The sequence below is a fragment of the Syngnathus acus genome, chromosome 2 (assembly GCF_901709675.1).
Source record: "Syngnathus acus chromosome 2, fSynAcu1.2, whole genome shotgun sequence".
NCBI classification, from domain to species: Eukaryota; Metazoa; Chordata; class Actinopteri; order Syngnathiformes; family Syngnathidae; genus Syngnathus; species Syngnathus acus.
Window position 1 is genome coordinate 13,332,623 of NC_051088.1, and position 15,808 is coordinate 13,348,430.

Consider the following 15,808-nt stretch of genomic DNA (forward strand, 5'->3'; position numbering starts at 1 on the left):
AGAGCAGCACAATTAAATCCCCCCAATTATTCAAAACAGACCATTTTCCATTCTCCATAGTAAGTGACGGAAAAATAAATAATGTCAACGTCGTCGTCATGCCCGCATGCAGCAAGTTCACATTGTGTGAACATGAAGCCGCAAGTACAAATCCAAATCCTACGTCTTGACTCAGCTGCCAGCCTCTTTATCTGTTGCTCCTGCTCCTCCCATCACAGCTGTCTTCAGAAGTTGCTCTCTCCTAGTTCAAGCCGTCAGCTTCCACTGTGCACTTGTAGTCAGCAGCTTGAGCGTGCATGCAATCCCTCAGGTTGGGAGTAGGACAAGCGACGGATGACCACACGCGCCTGAGAAAAACGTCGAAGTTGATGTTAGAATCGGGAGAACTTCCCTCAACATGAGGGCAGATGATTCAGGACATTGATCGCGAAAGTGCAAGAAGCGTTTTGAAGCGTTTGGCAGCATAGCGTGAGACTTTTACGCACGGCATTGTTTTGCTATGGCACCGCTTTTGGATAGACGCGCTCCAGCTTTGCTTTTCATTTGGACTTACTGCGTCGTGGCTGACACAGCTTTTACCAACTTTTCCGTGGACAACGAGTTCCACTCTAGCTTCATTCACCGCCGACTGAGAAGCCAGGAGCGCCGGGAGATGCAGCGGGAGATCCTCTCCATCCTGGGGCTGCCGCACCGGCCGCGACCGCACTTTCACGGCAAGCACAACTCCGCTCCCATGTTCATGTTGGATCTGTACAACGCCATGAGCACAGAGGTGGACGAGGACAGGTACTCCTATCCATACAAGCCCATCTTCACCACGCAGGCGCCCCCCATTGCCAGCCTGCAAGACAACAACTTCCTGAACGATGCAGACATGGTCATGAGCTTTGTCAATATAGGTAAGCACACATAATGATTTCGTTTCTGTAACATGGTAATCAATTCCGTTCATGTTGTATTATACACACAGAGGCCACTATTGTGTCAGTTCAAATTCCACAAACACAAGTAATGACCTGCGAGTCTGCACATATGGAGCTTGTCATAAATCATGCACCACCTTTGATCACTTTCCCCGTACTGCTCTTCAAACGTATTTTCCTACAGCGCATACTGAAAGAGAGCAGCAATATTGTCACAGAATGCAGTTTGCAAGTTTCTCTGTTCAACGATCAGGTGCTGCCACTATGGATGTTGGAGCAGGTTGCATTCAGTACTCAGCTATGAGCTTCATCAAGTCAGATGCAGTCGGTCTTATAATGAGACCGTATGATAAAGCGGATCTTGCAATAAGGACTTTTGTGCAAGCAGTAAAACGTTGGTAAGTCAACATCAACTCATTGTAGAGCTTGCAGTTTCGAGCTGTACTTTTACACTCCTGGTAAGATCATTGTCGGCGCATCTTGGCAGGAGGGAGGGAGGTGACACTGGCTCCTCGGCTGCACTGTAATTACAGTGGGAGCTGCTGCATTGTGACTATTTTCGACAGGCTGCAACACAGATGGATTTGACCACAAAGACTCAAAAGGCCTCGCAAAATGTGCAGCCAAGGGTGAATGAAGCAAGACGATGAAAGAGAAGGGAGCTTTTACCCAAAGGGGTGACCGCTGAGCGAGTCATTTGATTTCCAGGTCATATATGAAAAGGGTGATCAGTAAAAGTCTCAAAGTTTTTACTACTACCCCCCCCCCCCCTGGCTCTGATGTGATTTTTTTAATTTTATTTTACATGCCGCAAATTCTGTCCTCCCTTATACACTGCATCTGCCAACAGACTTCCGTCGCTTCTTGTGATAGCATCAGTTTCCTGGCAGCTTGATTAGAAGCAGCAGGTACACTTTTGTAGCTTTGCCTTCTCCCGAGTGTAAGTAAGGCAGAATCGGATGGATTGTCCATTTCCTCTCCAAATTCCTTCCCTTCCACATTTGCTCATTGTGGGTTTTATTTTTATTTAGGTCGTCTGAGAGTAGAACGAGTGTGGCTTTTATTTCAAAACAGTCCCTAGGCTCTCTGGAAGTCTCCAGGGCCTCTGTGCCAAGGTGCATTAGCCTACTATTTCCTGAAATGCCTAAAGCACCCATTTATACAGTACTGCTAGTGTCAGTCTAAATACACTGACAGTACCAACAAAAGTGTATATATATATATATATATATTTTTTACAGTAAACCAAAAGTGTGCTCTGAAAATCATCGCCGTTCATCAGTGTCATTTTTTGATTGTCACCCAGCTTGGATTCTTTCGAGTCAGCTCGCGTGAGAGGCCGTCTAGGGTTGGTGCGGGCTTTGGGACAGACCCCCCATCCAGGGGCGTCCTCTGGCTGAGTCACCTCCGTTTGAAAGGCCAGCTGTGTAAATGGCTTACAGCATACGTTTAGAATGCACGGCACTATGCACGCAGCCTGGGCCACCCAAACACGTCGAAGCTAAAAGGGGACACTTTGCAAAACATACCTTTGTTGCACCGTGTACAGACATCTCGTAAAAGTGTAGACTCTTTTTCATCATACGTATCAGCAGATCTGTATGACTACAGTCCATTTCCGTGCAGAGTTACAGCTAAGTGGTCTGACTTTGGTGTCTGCTATTTGCATCCTGGGTGACTGAAACCAACATGGTCACCTGTGTTTGTTTAGGAGGGGCTGAGTGGTGAGTGTCATCGCTTTTTACTGTAAGACTTTCTCATTTGAGGTTTTAGTCACAGCTTCTCTGTAATTCAAATGAGAATACATTAAGGTGAGTCGTCAATTATAGTTGTCATTATTTGTCATTACATTTCTGAAGAGATGATGAAGCTGATTTAAATGTTTTTGTTTACATTTTTTTCCTAGACACACCTTCCACATACAAAAACTTCTTTATACATTCTTTATACATTCAATGTAATGCGTTATATGGACCTATTGTGTCATTATTTATTTTATTATGATTATTACTATTTTTTCCCCCCCTGCAGGAGTTATGCACAATTAGCCTCAAACTCTTCATGTTGTATTGTATTATATATCCTGGAAGGTGAACTGAATGCGCTTCAGTAATGTATATTGTAGCTTTAGTTATGTAATTTCTCATTATGTTTAAACGTGTGTGACAGTGCTCTTGTGTTTCTGTGCTCGGGATCTAAGTCAATGAAAGCACCGTGTGTGTCTGCACTCTCAGTGGGTGATTTGTTTTTCAGAACAAGCATTTTAAAAAGTTTGTAAATAGTGTAATTGTAATAGTAATTGTAAAAGTAAATAGTTTGTCACAGTCACGGATCCTGTCATCATGCGAGAGCAGGAATAATTCTATTTGTGCTGCTTTATTTAATCGGATGCATGTGTGATATATTTGACTAAAAATGAGTAAAAAGGAAAAAAAAAAAAAAAGAACAAAAACAAATGCCTGACATGCTCTTGCGCTTCTTTGCTATTATTACAAGATGCTAGTTTGAATTCATTTTGTGTGTTGTGACAGAGAGGAAGTGTGCCACAAGGTAATTATCTTCTGCGTTACCTTGGTGACCTGACAGGGGACCACCTGGTTTTGCACCACACCACCTCTTCATTCCCTCAGGAGTTTGCACAATATTGCATAACTCTCTGTTATTCCTGCAGCATGAAGCAGGAACATTCACAAATCGTAGCTAATTAGTTGCGATTTCATCTCATCTCGGTTTTGGGCCTCACGTTGTGTCACCAGCTCTCAGGGCTGCTCGCTTCAATCATACCAGAGGCATGCATTCTCTCCCCACCTATGTGCCGATTTCTCCTTGCATTCCTCCGCAGTGGGCTGCACGTGGAGCAGAGGTTAATATTGATGTTTCCCACTGTCTGCAGGCCAGTGCAGCTGTGCAGAGAAACTTGATATTTTCGGAGTCCCTCATTGCAACCTCCTCCATCATGTCTGGCCCTGTCTCCGATTCATCCCGCACGCAAGACCACATGACACCGAACGTCCCCTTCCTGCGCTAACAGTATTGATTATCAGCACCGACACGAAATCCCCGATGGGTTTCGTTGTATTTAGTCTCCAAGCACCGGCTCTGGCCCTCGCCTCCTGAGGTTTAAGCCTCCCGTGTGCTCAGACATAAAACATTTCAACACTTTCTTTTGTGTGTTTTTCCACTCCCCACTTCTCTTGCACACATCCGCACACTTTCTCTGAACCCCAGACACACACACACACACACACCCTTGATTTCTCACTTTCCCAGCCTCATAAATACACTTGCATATTTTTTGTCTATCTATTCCAACAATCTGGCTCTTGTTCAATGCTGAGTCGCTTCTCCAAACGGACGGCAGAATATACAAGCAAGCAAGTGCTGAAGGCCCGTCATTCCATAGCGAATGCATCCTGCCATTGGTCACCCTCCTCATTGCATGAAATCACTTCTGGACCTTTCCAACTGAAACTAAAAGTTTACACCTTAAAGTGTGGAAAGAAACATGCTTGCAGTTTTCGAATGCCCAAAAGGAATGTACTTGCAGCTAATTAGTGTTATTCAGGGCATGTTTTACTGCCTTGTGAAGAGTGGGGAGTGAGCACAGGCAAAGGAATGTTACAGTTGGTAGAGATAGCCATGCCTTCCTGTCAGGTCATTCCTTATAATGCCCGCCATGATTTGATGTATTATACGGTGGGCCGGTAGATAAATCAATACCAGAAACAAAGAAACATAATCTCGCATCTCCAGGCGGCTGCCAAAAGAGTTCCAGGAAAATATCTGCTCTGGATTTGATTCACCTGTTGAAGCCATGACTTCAAAACGACATCTGGGAGTATGCAACAACTTCTCTGCACTCTTGGCCATGCTATATGGCACTCGCTGAGAGGAATGATGAAACACTTGGGTGGGTAGGACTTCGCAATGCGGCAAGGTGCCCTAAAGCCCGGATGCGTGAAGCAGTGGGTGTTCTAAATTTGCCAGAGCTCATTCATTGCCAGGAATGTTGGGCTCGTTTTGATTCTATTGCTCTCCCGCTGTGCCCATTTTGCAGTAAACTGGCATAATTTGTCTTTGACAGAACATGTAAGCTAATAAAGTAAAAGCAACATTGTTTTTTAAAAAAGTGAACAAAATGTTGCGCATTTATTTACACCCGTTTTGCTACTTTTCTTTCATCTGGGTTACTCTGGCCTTGGTTTATCAGTGATGAGCAGCATATCAAACTCCCCATGCACTTCAATGACCACCAAGAAAAGGCTGATAGAGAAGCTCAACTTCGGTGGTAATAGGAATCGGGTGGGGTGAAAAAGCAAGGCGTAATAACAGAATAGCATTTTGTTCCGTCAAAGCAACTCGGGCACTTTTTTGATCTCTTCTTCTTGTGGGAACAGGATGTGCTTTTGCATTTATGTGTTTGTGCTAAACAAAACACAATTTCACAGACACTTTCCCTGCCCAGTCACTTAGCATTGTGTGATGTGTGTGAGCTCCTAGCAGAACATTGCCTTAGCGGAAACCCCATAATACCGACCAGACTGTGTTGGCCTGATCAAAGCTTGCAAAAGCAGCCGCAAACGTTTTTAATGGTACGGAGAGGAAACATTACATCGGTTTATATACACTTTAAATGGGAAGGCTTTACTACTCCCATTGTTATTATTATGATGATCATGATTATTATGATAATTATGATTAAGATTATTATTATTATTAGGATTATTATTATTATCAGACCTACTACTTTTTCTACACACTGGAAGTCAGAATGGGGGACTTACATATTGTTACATATGTAAGTACATTTGTATGTACATACGATGTCGCTTGGGGTTTGCAGAATGTGAGGCACTGTGCAACGTGAATCTAAATAAGAGAGCGGAAGGAAGGTTGAGGTGGTTGTGGTTGCTGAGGCCACAAAATGAAAGAACATAAAATACTCACCCAAGAGGTCACTGATGGTGTAGTAGTGATTCAGCCGCCCGACTGACTTCCATGCAGGCAGTTTGGACTCTTGTGTGAAATTGACTGTGAAAGATGTCTGTCTATATATGTGCCTTGTGAACTGTGTCCAGGGTGTAGTCTGCCTTCCGCCTGAACTCAGCTCGCTGCAACCCTAAAAGATAGCATAAGATTCAATTGAATACATGTAAAATATATATAGATATATATCTATAGATATACATAGGTATTTTGTTTTCTTTTTTTTTTTTTGCATTATGAAGGAAAAAAGTCAATAGGCAAGAAATTATTGTCAACTTAAAACCACAACAAAATTACAAAAATTACAAAATACGTGGGATAAACAGGCTCCTGTTATGAATACTGTAAACACTGGGCAGGTTATTTTATTTTGGGTTCAGTAGTTCCTGAAAGGCCAATAGCAATTTTGCCCTGACTGGTGATCTAACCCATCATATCCAATTTTGAGAGAATTGTTACAGGTGGAGTATAGTAATAGCTGCTATAATTTTCTACTATTAGCCTGTATTAAATCTGACATGCAAGGGTGTGCCTTTACCCATCATTATAAATTTGAAGTCAAGTGGAGAGTGGGTAGTAACTTTAAAAATACATTTACCACTACCAGCAGGTGGTATGAAAATTCTATTTTACATCAGTTTGGTATTGCACAAAATTCAGATGAATGAACCATGACACCACTTCTAACTTAACCAAGCAAAGTTACATGTGGATCTCTTCAGTAGGTTTGATTAAGTTTTGACCTTTTGGAGCCAAGTCATGAGAGTTTTGAATCACCAACCGCTTCGCCCACATTTTATGGCGCAGAGCCATTGTTGAAATGCTTTGTAATATTGTGTTGCCTATCTGTTTCAAATTTGAATACAATTGGGGTAATTGCGTAGTAGGAGTTGAAGTATTGGAATTTCCAGGATGGAGGTCACCAATTGGTCACTTTTGGTGACGGCTTGGCGAGTGGAGGTTGTGGCAGGACAGTTCCTGGTAGCTGATGTGCCGAACGTTGAGTTGGATTTATTTCACATTACCATGCAGTGCAAGGCTTAGAAATCCCGTTCGTTATTACATCCAGCCCCTGCCAGGCCACCCTCATGTGACCTGATCTCAATTTCTGCTTCACTCACAGACCGGGCAAGCTGGGACATGAATTGTCAGGAGAGACGAACATGAGGATGTCCGTCTATTACATTCATGTTTCTACAAATACAGCAAGTGTAATTGAAACATGTCCACAAACAAACGGCAGTCCAACATGTGTTCCAAACTATTACATGTGGAGTATACCGTAAATCTCCAATGCCCAGTGAAGCTTTACAGCTGCAGTGGGAACGCACGTTTGATGACTGCATTGAGAGACAAGAAAGTCCAAGACCTGTGATCCGCAGACGGCCCGCAGGCTAGAGAACTCATAAAGGTTTGCTTTGACCACAAGTAAAAGACTCTTCTTCCTGTGGTTTTTGCCTCAACTTGCACTCATGCAGTCTGTGCGGCACGTGCACGCCCTCAGGCGGACACACACACACACACACACACACACACACACACACACACACACACACACACACACACACACACACACACACACACACACACACACACACACACACACACACACACACACACACACACACACGCACGCACACACACACACGCTTATGTGACGACGTGCTGCAGTGACTTAATTAATGACTGTCAAGTGTGACTAAGTTCTAACGTGGAACTCTGTTGACCCCTTTTCCAGTATAAAAACATCACACGGGCATGATGTCATCAGTAGTCAGCAGCGGGCAGGAAGTTTCTTGACATAGTAATCACCCTACTGTGGTTAGCTGAAAGATCAAAACCTCTTTAAACTTTATAGGATAAACATCTTGAGCAACTTCTTTGCAGAGCCCATTTCTTCCCCGAGCTCGTGGAAACTATGACTACTACTTCTTCCCTGGATTGTAATTAAAACATTGTCAAGGCATCTGAGAGGGAGAAAGAAAGAAGCAGATCATTATATTGTGTCAGTCAAACACGCAGTGCCAGGGGTGAGATCCCCCCCGTTCCCCCCTGCCGTGCGGCGGAAGTGTTCAAGGTGCTAGTGAGGGGTGTGGTGGTGTTGAACAGACACTTGGGCTAATATGAGCCGTCAGTTCTGTCTGCCGTTGCTCCGGAGGCCGAGGTGTCTGGGATGCTTTGTGGCTCTGGGAGGCAAGAACGAGAGGAGTGAGCAAGGAGGAAAGGAAAGGACAGAAAATATGATTTGATATTTCTCTTCTTCTAAGTTTAATACGAATCAAGCAGGTTGTGTGTCGTCGATTATGACGATTATGCCTTGACAGGCCTACTCATGATGAACGTGGCCCGTAGAAGAATAGACGTTGACGAAAGTAATCACTTAGAAATAGATGCAGCGTGATGCTTTTAAAACTCAAAATGGATTGGGAGCTTGAACTCGTTTATCGTTAGTCTTTGTTGTGCTTTGCTACATGCGGTCAGGGTTAATTCAGATGTGGGCTCACGTAATCGGCAGCTTGTATGAAAAGCAAATCAGACGCCAGATAAATGATGAAAGCATCTCACTGTGCGTGTGTGTACTTGTGAGTTTGCGCACGTGCATTTGTAATTATGGATGACAGAAAGCCATAATGATTGTCTAACTGTGACGCACAAGCCTGTCAAGCTTCACAGGCATGACTTTTCCCATGTGTGTGCATGATGTGGACCCTCAGCACACATATATGGTAAAAGTGGATGTGTTTAACTTGTTTGCATGGGTATGTGTGTGTGTTTGTGGTACAGGTGGCGCAATAGCTAAATACTTCCACCTTCAGGAAGTCATTAATATATTTTAAAAGTTTGGCTCCCACAGCTAATGACTGCCATGCTACTGTAAATGTCAAAGCAGGTTTGTGGTTAGGTTCGAGCTGCAACTAAATACATAAACCCGAGATGCAAAAGTCTTCCAAATGCAAGTGCTCTAGTGCTGAGAAAGCGAGTTGGATGCATTGGGAACTAAAGATTTTGACAGACTTCTTCTCAAAGGGAGTCAACGTTTGAAAATATTTATTCTGAAAAACCATAACATTTAAGCCTTGCTTTGTCAGCTTTTTATATTATAATTATATTATATTATATTATATACTGTTAATGACAGATGTTGATAGTTAAGGTGCAGACAATCTTTAAAGCACAAGTCGACATTTAGAATCTCTTTGAATCTTAAGAACGCTGACCAGGTTTATGAGAGACGTAAAAGAAACAAGATGTGGTTTACTGAGGGGGAACAAAAAAACATCTCAGCAACCAGAGCAGAGGCAGCAGCAGGTGCAGTGAGAGTAAAACAACTTCGAACAGGCATGTGTCAGGCATGTGTAGTGGAACATGCGTAATACTGACATCATGCCGTCATTTCATTTCGCCAACAGCTGCTTTACAACATGTGCGCTGTCATCAGAAATTGTCATTAAAACTGGCTGTTCATGTGCTTGAGTGTGAGTGTGATGGAGGTTTGCAAATAAATTACTCCGTTTTTTTTCTGCCTGTTTTGCCCAGGGAGTCAATATGTAGGAAAGAATGGGTGGAGCTTAAATCAACAGTGGGTGGGGTGGGGGGGTAGAAGATCAGCAAAGCTAGAAAGTTAAAACAGAAATTGGAAATATTTATTTATGTATTTATTTATTTATTTGTTTGTTTGTTTATTTTTAAATTAATGTGTTGCGCAAACACACCTGTTATGTGGTGGCATCATTTTTTGAGGGCCGTTTTAGGATGCAGAATCTCTGTTGCAAATCATTTTCTCTAATATGAATGCCACATTTGATCTTTTGTGATTCTGCCTGGTCTCATGTTCAAGTATAGTTCATTCTTTGTAATATTCTTTGTATTTTTCAAGCATACCATCCTATTTTTTTCCTTTGTTTATTCCTCAACTCAAAATGGCTTTTTATGTTAAACCAAATAAAACATTTAAAAACTTATTTTTAAGATTTGTCCAACTCAAGACCCACATCTGATATGTGGATCCAGCCATCACACAAACTAACTTTAATGTTTGAAATCTATATACAGTACAAGTGTGCCTTGACTGGCTACAGTCCAGGTTCGAGCTCACCCCTGACCCTAAAGAGGACAAATCGATGGATGCAATATAGTTTGACGATTGAAAAATCAATAAGTAAAAATATTTTTAAGTCCAGACCCTAAGTTTGGGAATATCTGATCCAAAATATTTGTGAGTATGTGTGAGGTCTGTCTGAGTATTAATCACAGAGGGAAGGGTGGATGGAGATGTTGAGAGCCGAGGCACTGATCCCTGCGATGTCCTGCCGGGACGTAAGAGGAACATGCTGAGGGGCGGTGGGGGTGATGGGGGGAGGTGGGGCGAGGTCACATCCCAAGGGAGTTACAATGGGCTGCTTAGTGTTGTGGAGACGCCATTGGAACTATGTACTCCAAACATGGATTCTGGACTCACGAGAACCAGATGATGGGTGGACTGAATGACTCTCCGGGGTGAGGGGGTGAGACGAGAGGCGCTCGTAAACTTGTCAGAGTGTGCCTGCGTCTTTATCGTGATGCTCACCAGATGTGTCGCATTAATGTGCTTAATGTGGCACTCACCAACTTCCCAACAGCAACTATGAGCTACTTACAACCAATAACTGTCATTCAAAGTCGATTCCTTATCCGCATGTGATGCAAGACCTCTTTTGTTTCCTTCTTGCAGTGGAGCATGACAAGGAATTCCTGCCAGTGAGACGACATCATCGAGAATTCCGATTTGACCTGTCCCAGATTCCTGAGGGCGAGGTGGTCACTGCCGCCGAGTTTCGGATTTATAAAGATTTCATTCACGAACGCTTTGATAACGAAACCTTCCGCATCAGCATCTACCAAGTGTTGGAGGAACATTCGGACAGGTGAATAGTTCAGGTTCTTTCAAAAAGTGTTTTTGGAAACAATACACGGGTGGGCGTGTCTGTGACACACAATCTGGTTAAAAAAATAGGTCGGGAGACTTGAATGGCCCCATAAAGAACAAGGGATTGTTGAACATGTGACTCTCACAGATTTGTACTTTTCCACAACTATTTTCTTCCTCATGGATTTCCTTCTGGCTTTCACCGTCTTCCCTTCTTTTGATTTATGACTCCTCTCGCAACAAAACTTAAGCCACTGATGGAGCATGTGTGTGGTGTATAAATGGCCAGTCATTTATAAAGCCATTATTGTCAATTAAAAAAATGAAGTGCTCCCCTGGGTTTAGCCATCTGGAGCGCCCCCCGTCTCCATCCTTCTGAACTTGCTTGAAATTCCTTTAAATCTCTCTGCTGCTCCTTGTGGCTGTTTGCTTGTGACATACATCAGATTTTTTTTTTGTTTTGCACAGAGAGTCTGACCTTTTTCTCCTGGACTCACGAGTCATCTGGGCTGCAGAGGAGGGCTGGCTGGTTTTTGATGTGACGATCACCAGCAACCACTGGGTCCTCAACCCAGGAAGGAATCTGGGTCTACAGTTGGCTCTAGAGGGCACAAACGGTGAGTGTTATGACATCAGTAACCGGAGAGCTTAAAAGAAAGCTCATCAACACAAACTTAACACAACAAATTAAAGTCAGTCGTACAGTAGAATAAATAAATTATACATACACATACAGTAATCCCTCGTTTATCGCGGATAATTGGTTCCAAGACCCCCCCCCGCGATAGGTGAAAATCCGCGAAGTAGTGTCACCCTCTAATTTTTAACATATACATTTATATATAATTATGATACGTGTGTTTGTGTGTGACATATGTAGATGTAGCTAAAGTATACATACTGTAAATATGTTTTTAGAACTCTTATTATTCTAACAACATTTTTATAACAAGGTACAAGTGTACATACTGTAAACATGTTTTTAGAACTCTTATTATTATAAAAAAAATTTATAACGAGGTACAATACTGTAAATATGTTTCTATAACTCTTATTAACAACTTTTTTTTTAAACAAGGTACAAGTGTATGTACTGCAATTGTGTGGGCTTCTGCTGGATGTGGGCAACTTTCGACTTTTTGAATTTTTTATTTTTTGGGGGGCAGGGGGTGGGAATTCGAGATGTACTGAAACCGCGATGTAGCGAGGGATTACTGTATACATATATGCTAGCCTCACAATGAGCATGCTTACAGAAAGTATGTCACGTTATCTCATTTTAGCAAATATGACTGCTTGAGGTTGTCATCGCCAGGCTCGGTTGTTCGTCTTTAGAAAACACTGTCAACAAACAGCGTTGATTACACGAGCGTGATTAACGACACAATCTCTCTCATGTTGGCGCAGACCGTTACACGTTTGGCAAAAAGAATAGATGGTTTTATGATAAGGGGAGGAACGCTGCACAAATGAGCCGGTGTTGAAGTGCCTGCGAGGGGTTACGGGCGAGCATGTGTAGACAGGCACGCAGGCCGCTGCTGGCGGCGACAACCAGAAGCCTTGATTAATCACCAAACCTTGATCAGTCACACATTCTTTTTTGCAAGCACTGGGCCACACACGCGCATGCCAACACACCCACAGAGAACATGCAAACAAGAAGTGAAGATCTTGATGTACAGTATGTCAGGTCAATGACACTTTTTTTTTTGCACTCGACTCCATGTCACCCTCTGCAGGAGAGAGTGTAAACCCTCGCGCTGCGGGGCTGATCGGTCGTAGCGGGCCGCAGAACAAACAGCCATTCATTGTGGCTTTCTTCAAAGCCACCGAGGTGCACCTGCGAAGCATCCGCTCCGCACAAGGAGGCACCAAGCAGCGGAACCCCAATCGCTCCAAAGGGGCCAAGACCCAAGAGGCCTTGCGAGTGGCCAACATTGCAGGTAATTGACGTAACTGTGTTCCAGAGTCCACTACACAAGAAATGTTACAGATACAAAAACAAAGCACCTTTCTGCTCATTACTCTTGTTTTGATAAAAAAAACACAAGATATTGATATAAACTGTCACAGTCACAAAATCAGCGGTAATCTAAAAAGCATGTTGATTCATTCAGGCCTAAAAGAAACTTGACATAGTTAAATTGTCAGTTTGGTAATATATAATACAATTCTGCCCAGAAGCCTGTCAGGATGTCAATTACAAATGTAAATGAAATTCAATCTTTTTTTTCTAGTTAGCAAATGTCATTTTTATGCATAACCAACAATTGTAATATTTATTTCGATGAGATTCATCACGTCTAGTTCAAGTTCGTTTGTTCAGACAAAAGTTTTTAGTTATCTTGCTGACTTCTATTCTGAACAAAAGAAGTTGTTTATAATTGTAATATTAACAAAGACAAAACATGCAATCCATATTGCATAACTTTTCATTGCAGGTGTGAGAGGTTTGTGTTTATGGGACCCGCTGAAACATTAGGCCCTAATGCCAGAGCTTTGAGTAACCCTCGTCCACCTTTGTTTATTTCCACAAGCATTACAAGAGAATTAGGGCCCATGTTCTCTACGAGGAGGTAAAAAGCTTTTATGGCAGAGCACATCTGGGGTGTGCTGCGGGGCAACCGAGGCCACAAACACATGAGACTGCTTCGAACATTTTGGACCAGCGTCCCCTTTAAGTGGATGATGAGAACCAGTCCCTCCTGCAGATCACTGACAACTCAGACCCTTCTTAGCCAGAAATGCTGTATGGGGCTGGGAGGGGGGGGGGGGGGGGTTGTCATTGAAGCAAGAGAGAGAGTCAACTATTGATCTGCTACTATTGATCAGCAGAGGCGTGTTGCTATTGACACCCCCTAAAAACAACTGGCTTAGCTTCAGAAAACTGGTGAGCCGTGATTGGTATTGACCTGAGACTTGGCCACTGATGTCATATTAAGTCGACAGCAAGTGGCAAAACGGCCACCCCCTGAGACAGACAAAAATGAGTGGAGATTGCCTGTTGTTTTTTTTTTTTTTTTCTCATATTCAACCAACAAAACATTATTCAGAACACTATGTTTTCGACTTGTTGGACTGCACATGTTGGGGCATAATATTCCAAAGAAAATTGAAAGCACTGCAGATTCCCCTTCAAACGATTAGACACCCCTTCAAAAATGATTGTTGACAGGCACAGGGTGCCGAGTTTGTGCATGTGCTAAAACTCAAAAGCCACCACAAGCTGGGTGGCCTGTTAGCAAATTGCTGCTGGATCTGATTTCCAAAAGTGACTCTTGAAATGTCTGTGTTTGGATCTGCACTGTGTCAATTGGGTCGAATTGTTGTTTGAGGATGACAAATCTCCCCCCTCGCCTCTTCTTGCACAGAGAACAGCAGCACTGATCAGAAGCAGGCGTGCAAGAAGCACGAGTTGTACGTCAGCTTCCGAGATCTCGGGTGGCAGGTACGAGCAACTCGCGCCGAATGTCACATCCAAGCCTCCCACTGTGTATGCTTTGTAAATCAAACTCCTGTCCCACGCTCAGGACTGGATCATCGCCCCTGAGGGATACGCGGCGTACTACTGCGAGGGCGAATGCGCCTTCCCGCTCAATTCGTACATGAACGCTACAAACCACGCCATTGTGCAAACACTCGTGAGTAACCCCGTGAAAGCTTTACAGTCTAATCCTTCCATCAACTATCAAGACAATAATGAATCAAGTTATTTGTTTGACTTTTCTTCTCCTGACAGGTTCACTTCATCAACCCGGACACAGTTCCGAAGCCTTGCTGCGCTCCAACGCAGCTCCACGCCATCTCAGTGCTGTACTTTGATGACAGCTCCAATGTCATCCTCAAAAAGTACCGCAACATGGTGGTCAGAGCTTGTGGCTGCCACTAGATGCTGGTCACTTTATCAGACACACACACGCACACGCAAACTCACGCATAGCCAGACACAATCCTGACAAGATTTGGGCTTTGGGCACAAGCACATGCGGTTCAAGACAATTTCCTGTGTGCAAAAAGCTCTTGTTTCTTCTTCGGGGATGTTTCCAAGTAAACACTGTGTTGTGTGGCTGAAATGGAATTTTAGATTATACACACATACACACACACTCATGTGTGCAGGCGCACACACACAAACACATATTTGTGCTTTCTACTGTGTATACGTACATTTTAAACCATGTATTCATTCACCATCAACAAACTTGTTTATTTTCCGTTCTGTTAGTTCCTTTTTTTGCTGTAGATGATGATTTCTTATGAGAGAACCTGGATGCAAGTTAGGACTTAATGAACTGTATAAACGAATTGTAAATAATGTTGTCAAACCAAGCAAATATGTGTATTTATTTCCTGAAATGTCAGTCAGGTTTGCCTGTTTGTGACGCTGACAGCTTTCTGTTCCCACACAAAGAAACTGGAGGGAAAACTGAACATAAAACGGGCCCGGGAGGAACAGGGTGTATCCCGCCTCTTATCTGAAGTCAACTGGGCTCAGCTCCAGCTCAGCCACCACACTAATGAGGACAAGCAGTATAGAAAATGGCTGGATGCATGAACACAAAATGACTCTAACGTGACTATGCGCACACTTGTCATGGAAACGGTGACTTATTTAATCAGTGGAAGCTGCTACATAAATTTCAGTGCTGTTTTCACAAAGTGTCTGAGGGAGAAGGGGGAAGGCTGCGTAGTGGGGGTTACGAGAGTTTTGGGCTCATGACATGTTCAGGTTCTCTGCTGTAATAAAAGTTGTCATATTCAAGGTGATGTATTTATTTGTGAGCAATCGGAGGGATTAGATATTTGTAGCAAAAATGAGCAGGTACGCAAACGCACACACACTGCTCTCTAGAGGCCAAACAACGCACTGGGTAAATATGTTTAATTATACATACACGTATGACAATTTAAGATGTTCCGGTCGTCTTGGGCTCTGCACTGAGGATGAAACACCTTTGGTGTTTTATTTTTATTTTCTATTTGTATTGTGAGA

General features: G+C 43.1%; 1 protein-coding gene and 1 long non-coding RNA gene across 3 annotated transcripts; one reads left to right on the forward strand and one right to left on the reverse strand.

Moving 5' to 3' along the window:
• Positions 1–221: 221 nt before the first annotated feature.
• bmp7b (bone morphogenetic protein 7b) lies at positions 222–15,577 on the forward strand. The gene is made up of 7 exons (XM_037268300.1): positions 222–899; positions 10,621–10,813; positions 11,284–11,432; positions 12,555–12,758; positions 14,187–14,263; positions 14,346–14,456; positions 14,555–15,577. Exons 1-7 carry the CDS (start codon positions 500–502, stop codon positions 14,702–14,704), a joined length of 1,284 nt encoding a protein of 427 aa, XP_037124195.1. The 5' UTR covers positions 222–499; the 3' UTR covers positions 14,705–15,577.
• Positions 7,485–12,560, reverse strand: LOC119132824. Of its 2 annotated transcripts, XR_005099947.1 has the most exons (4): positions 12,070–12,560; positions 11,294–11,416; positions 9,418–9,523; positions 7,486–8,095 (listed from the first exon to the last, which is right to left on the reverse strand). It is a non-coding gene; the product is annotated as an uncharacterized LOC119132824 (long non-coding RNA). The 2 variants fall into 2 exon arrangements; XR_005099945.1 differs by lacking the exon at positions 12,070–12,560 and having other exon boundaries at positions 7,485–8,095; positions 11,294–11,403.
• Positions 15,578–15,808: the final 231 nt, after the last annotated feature.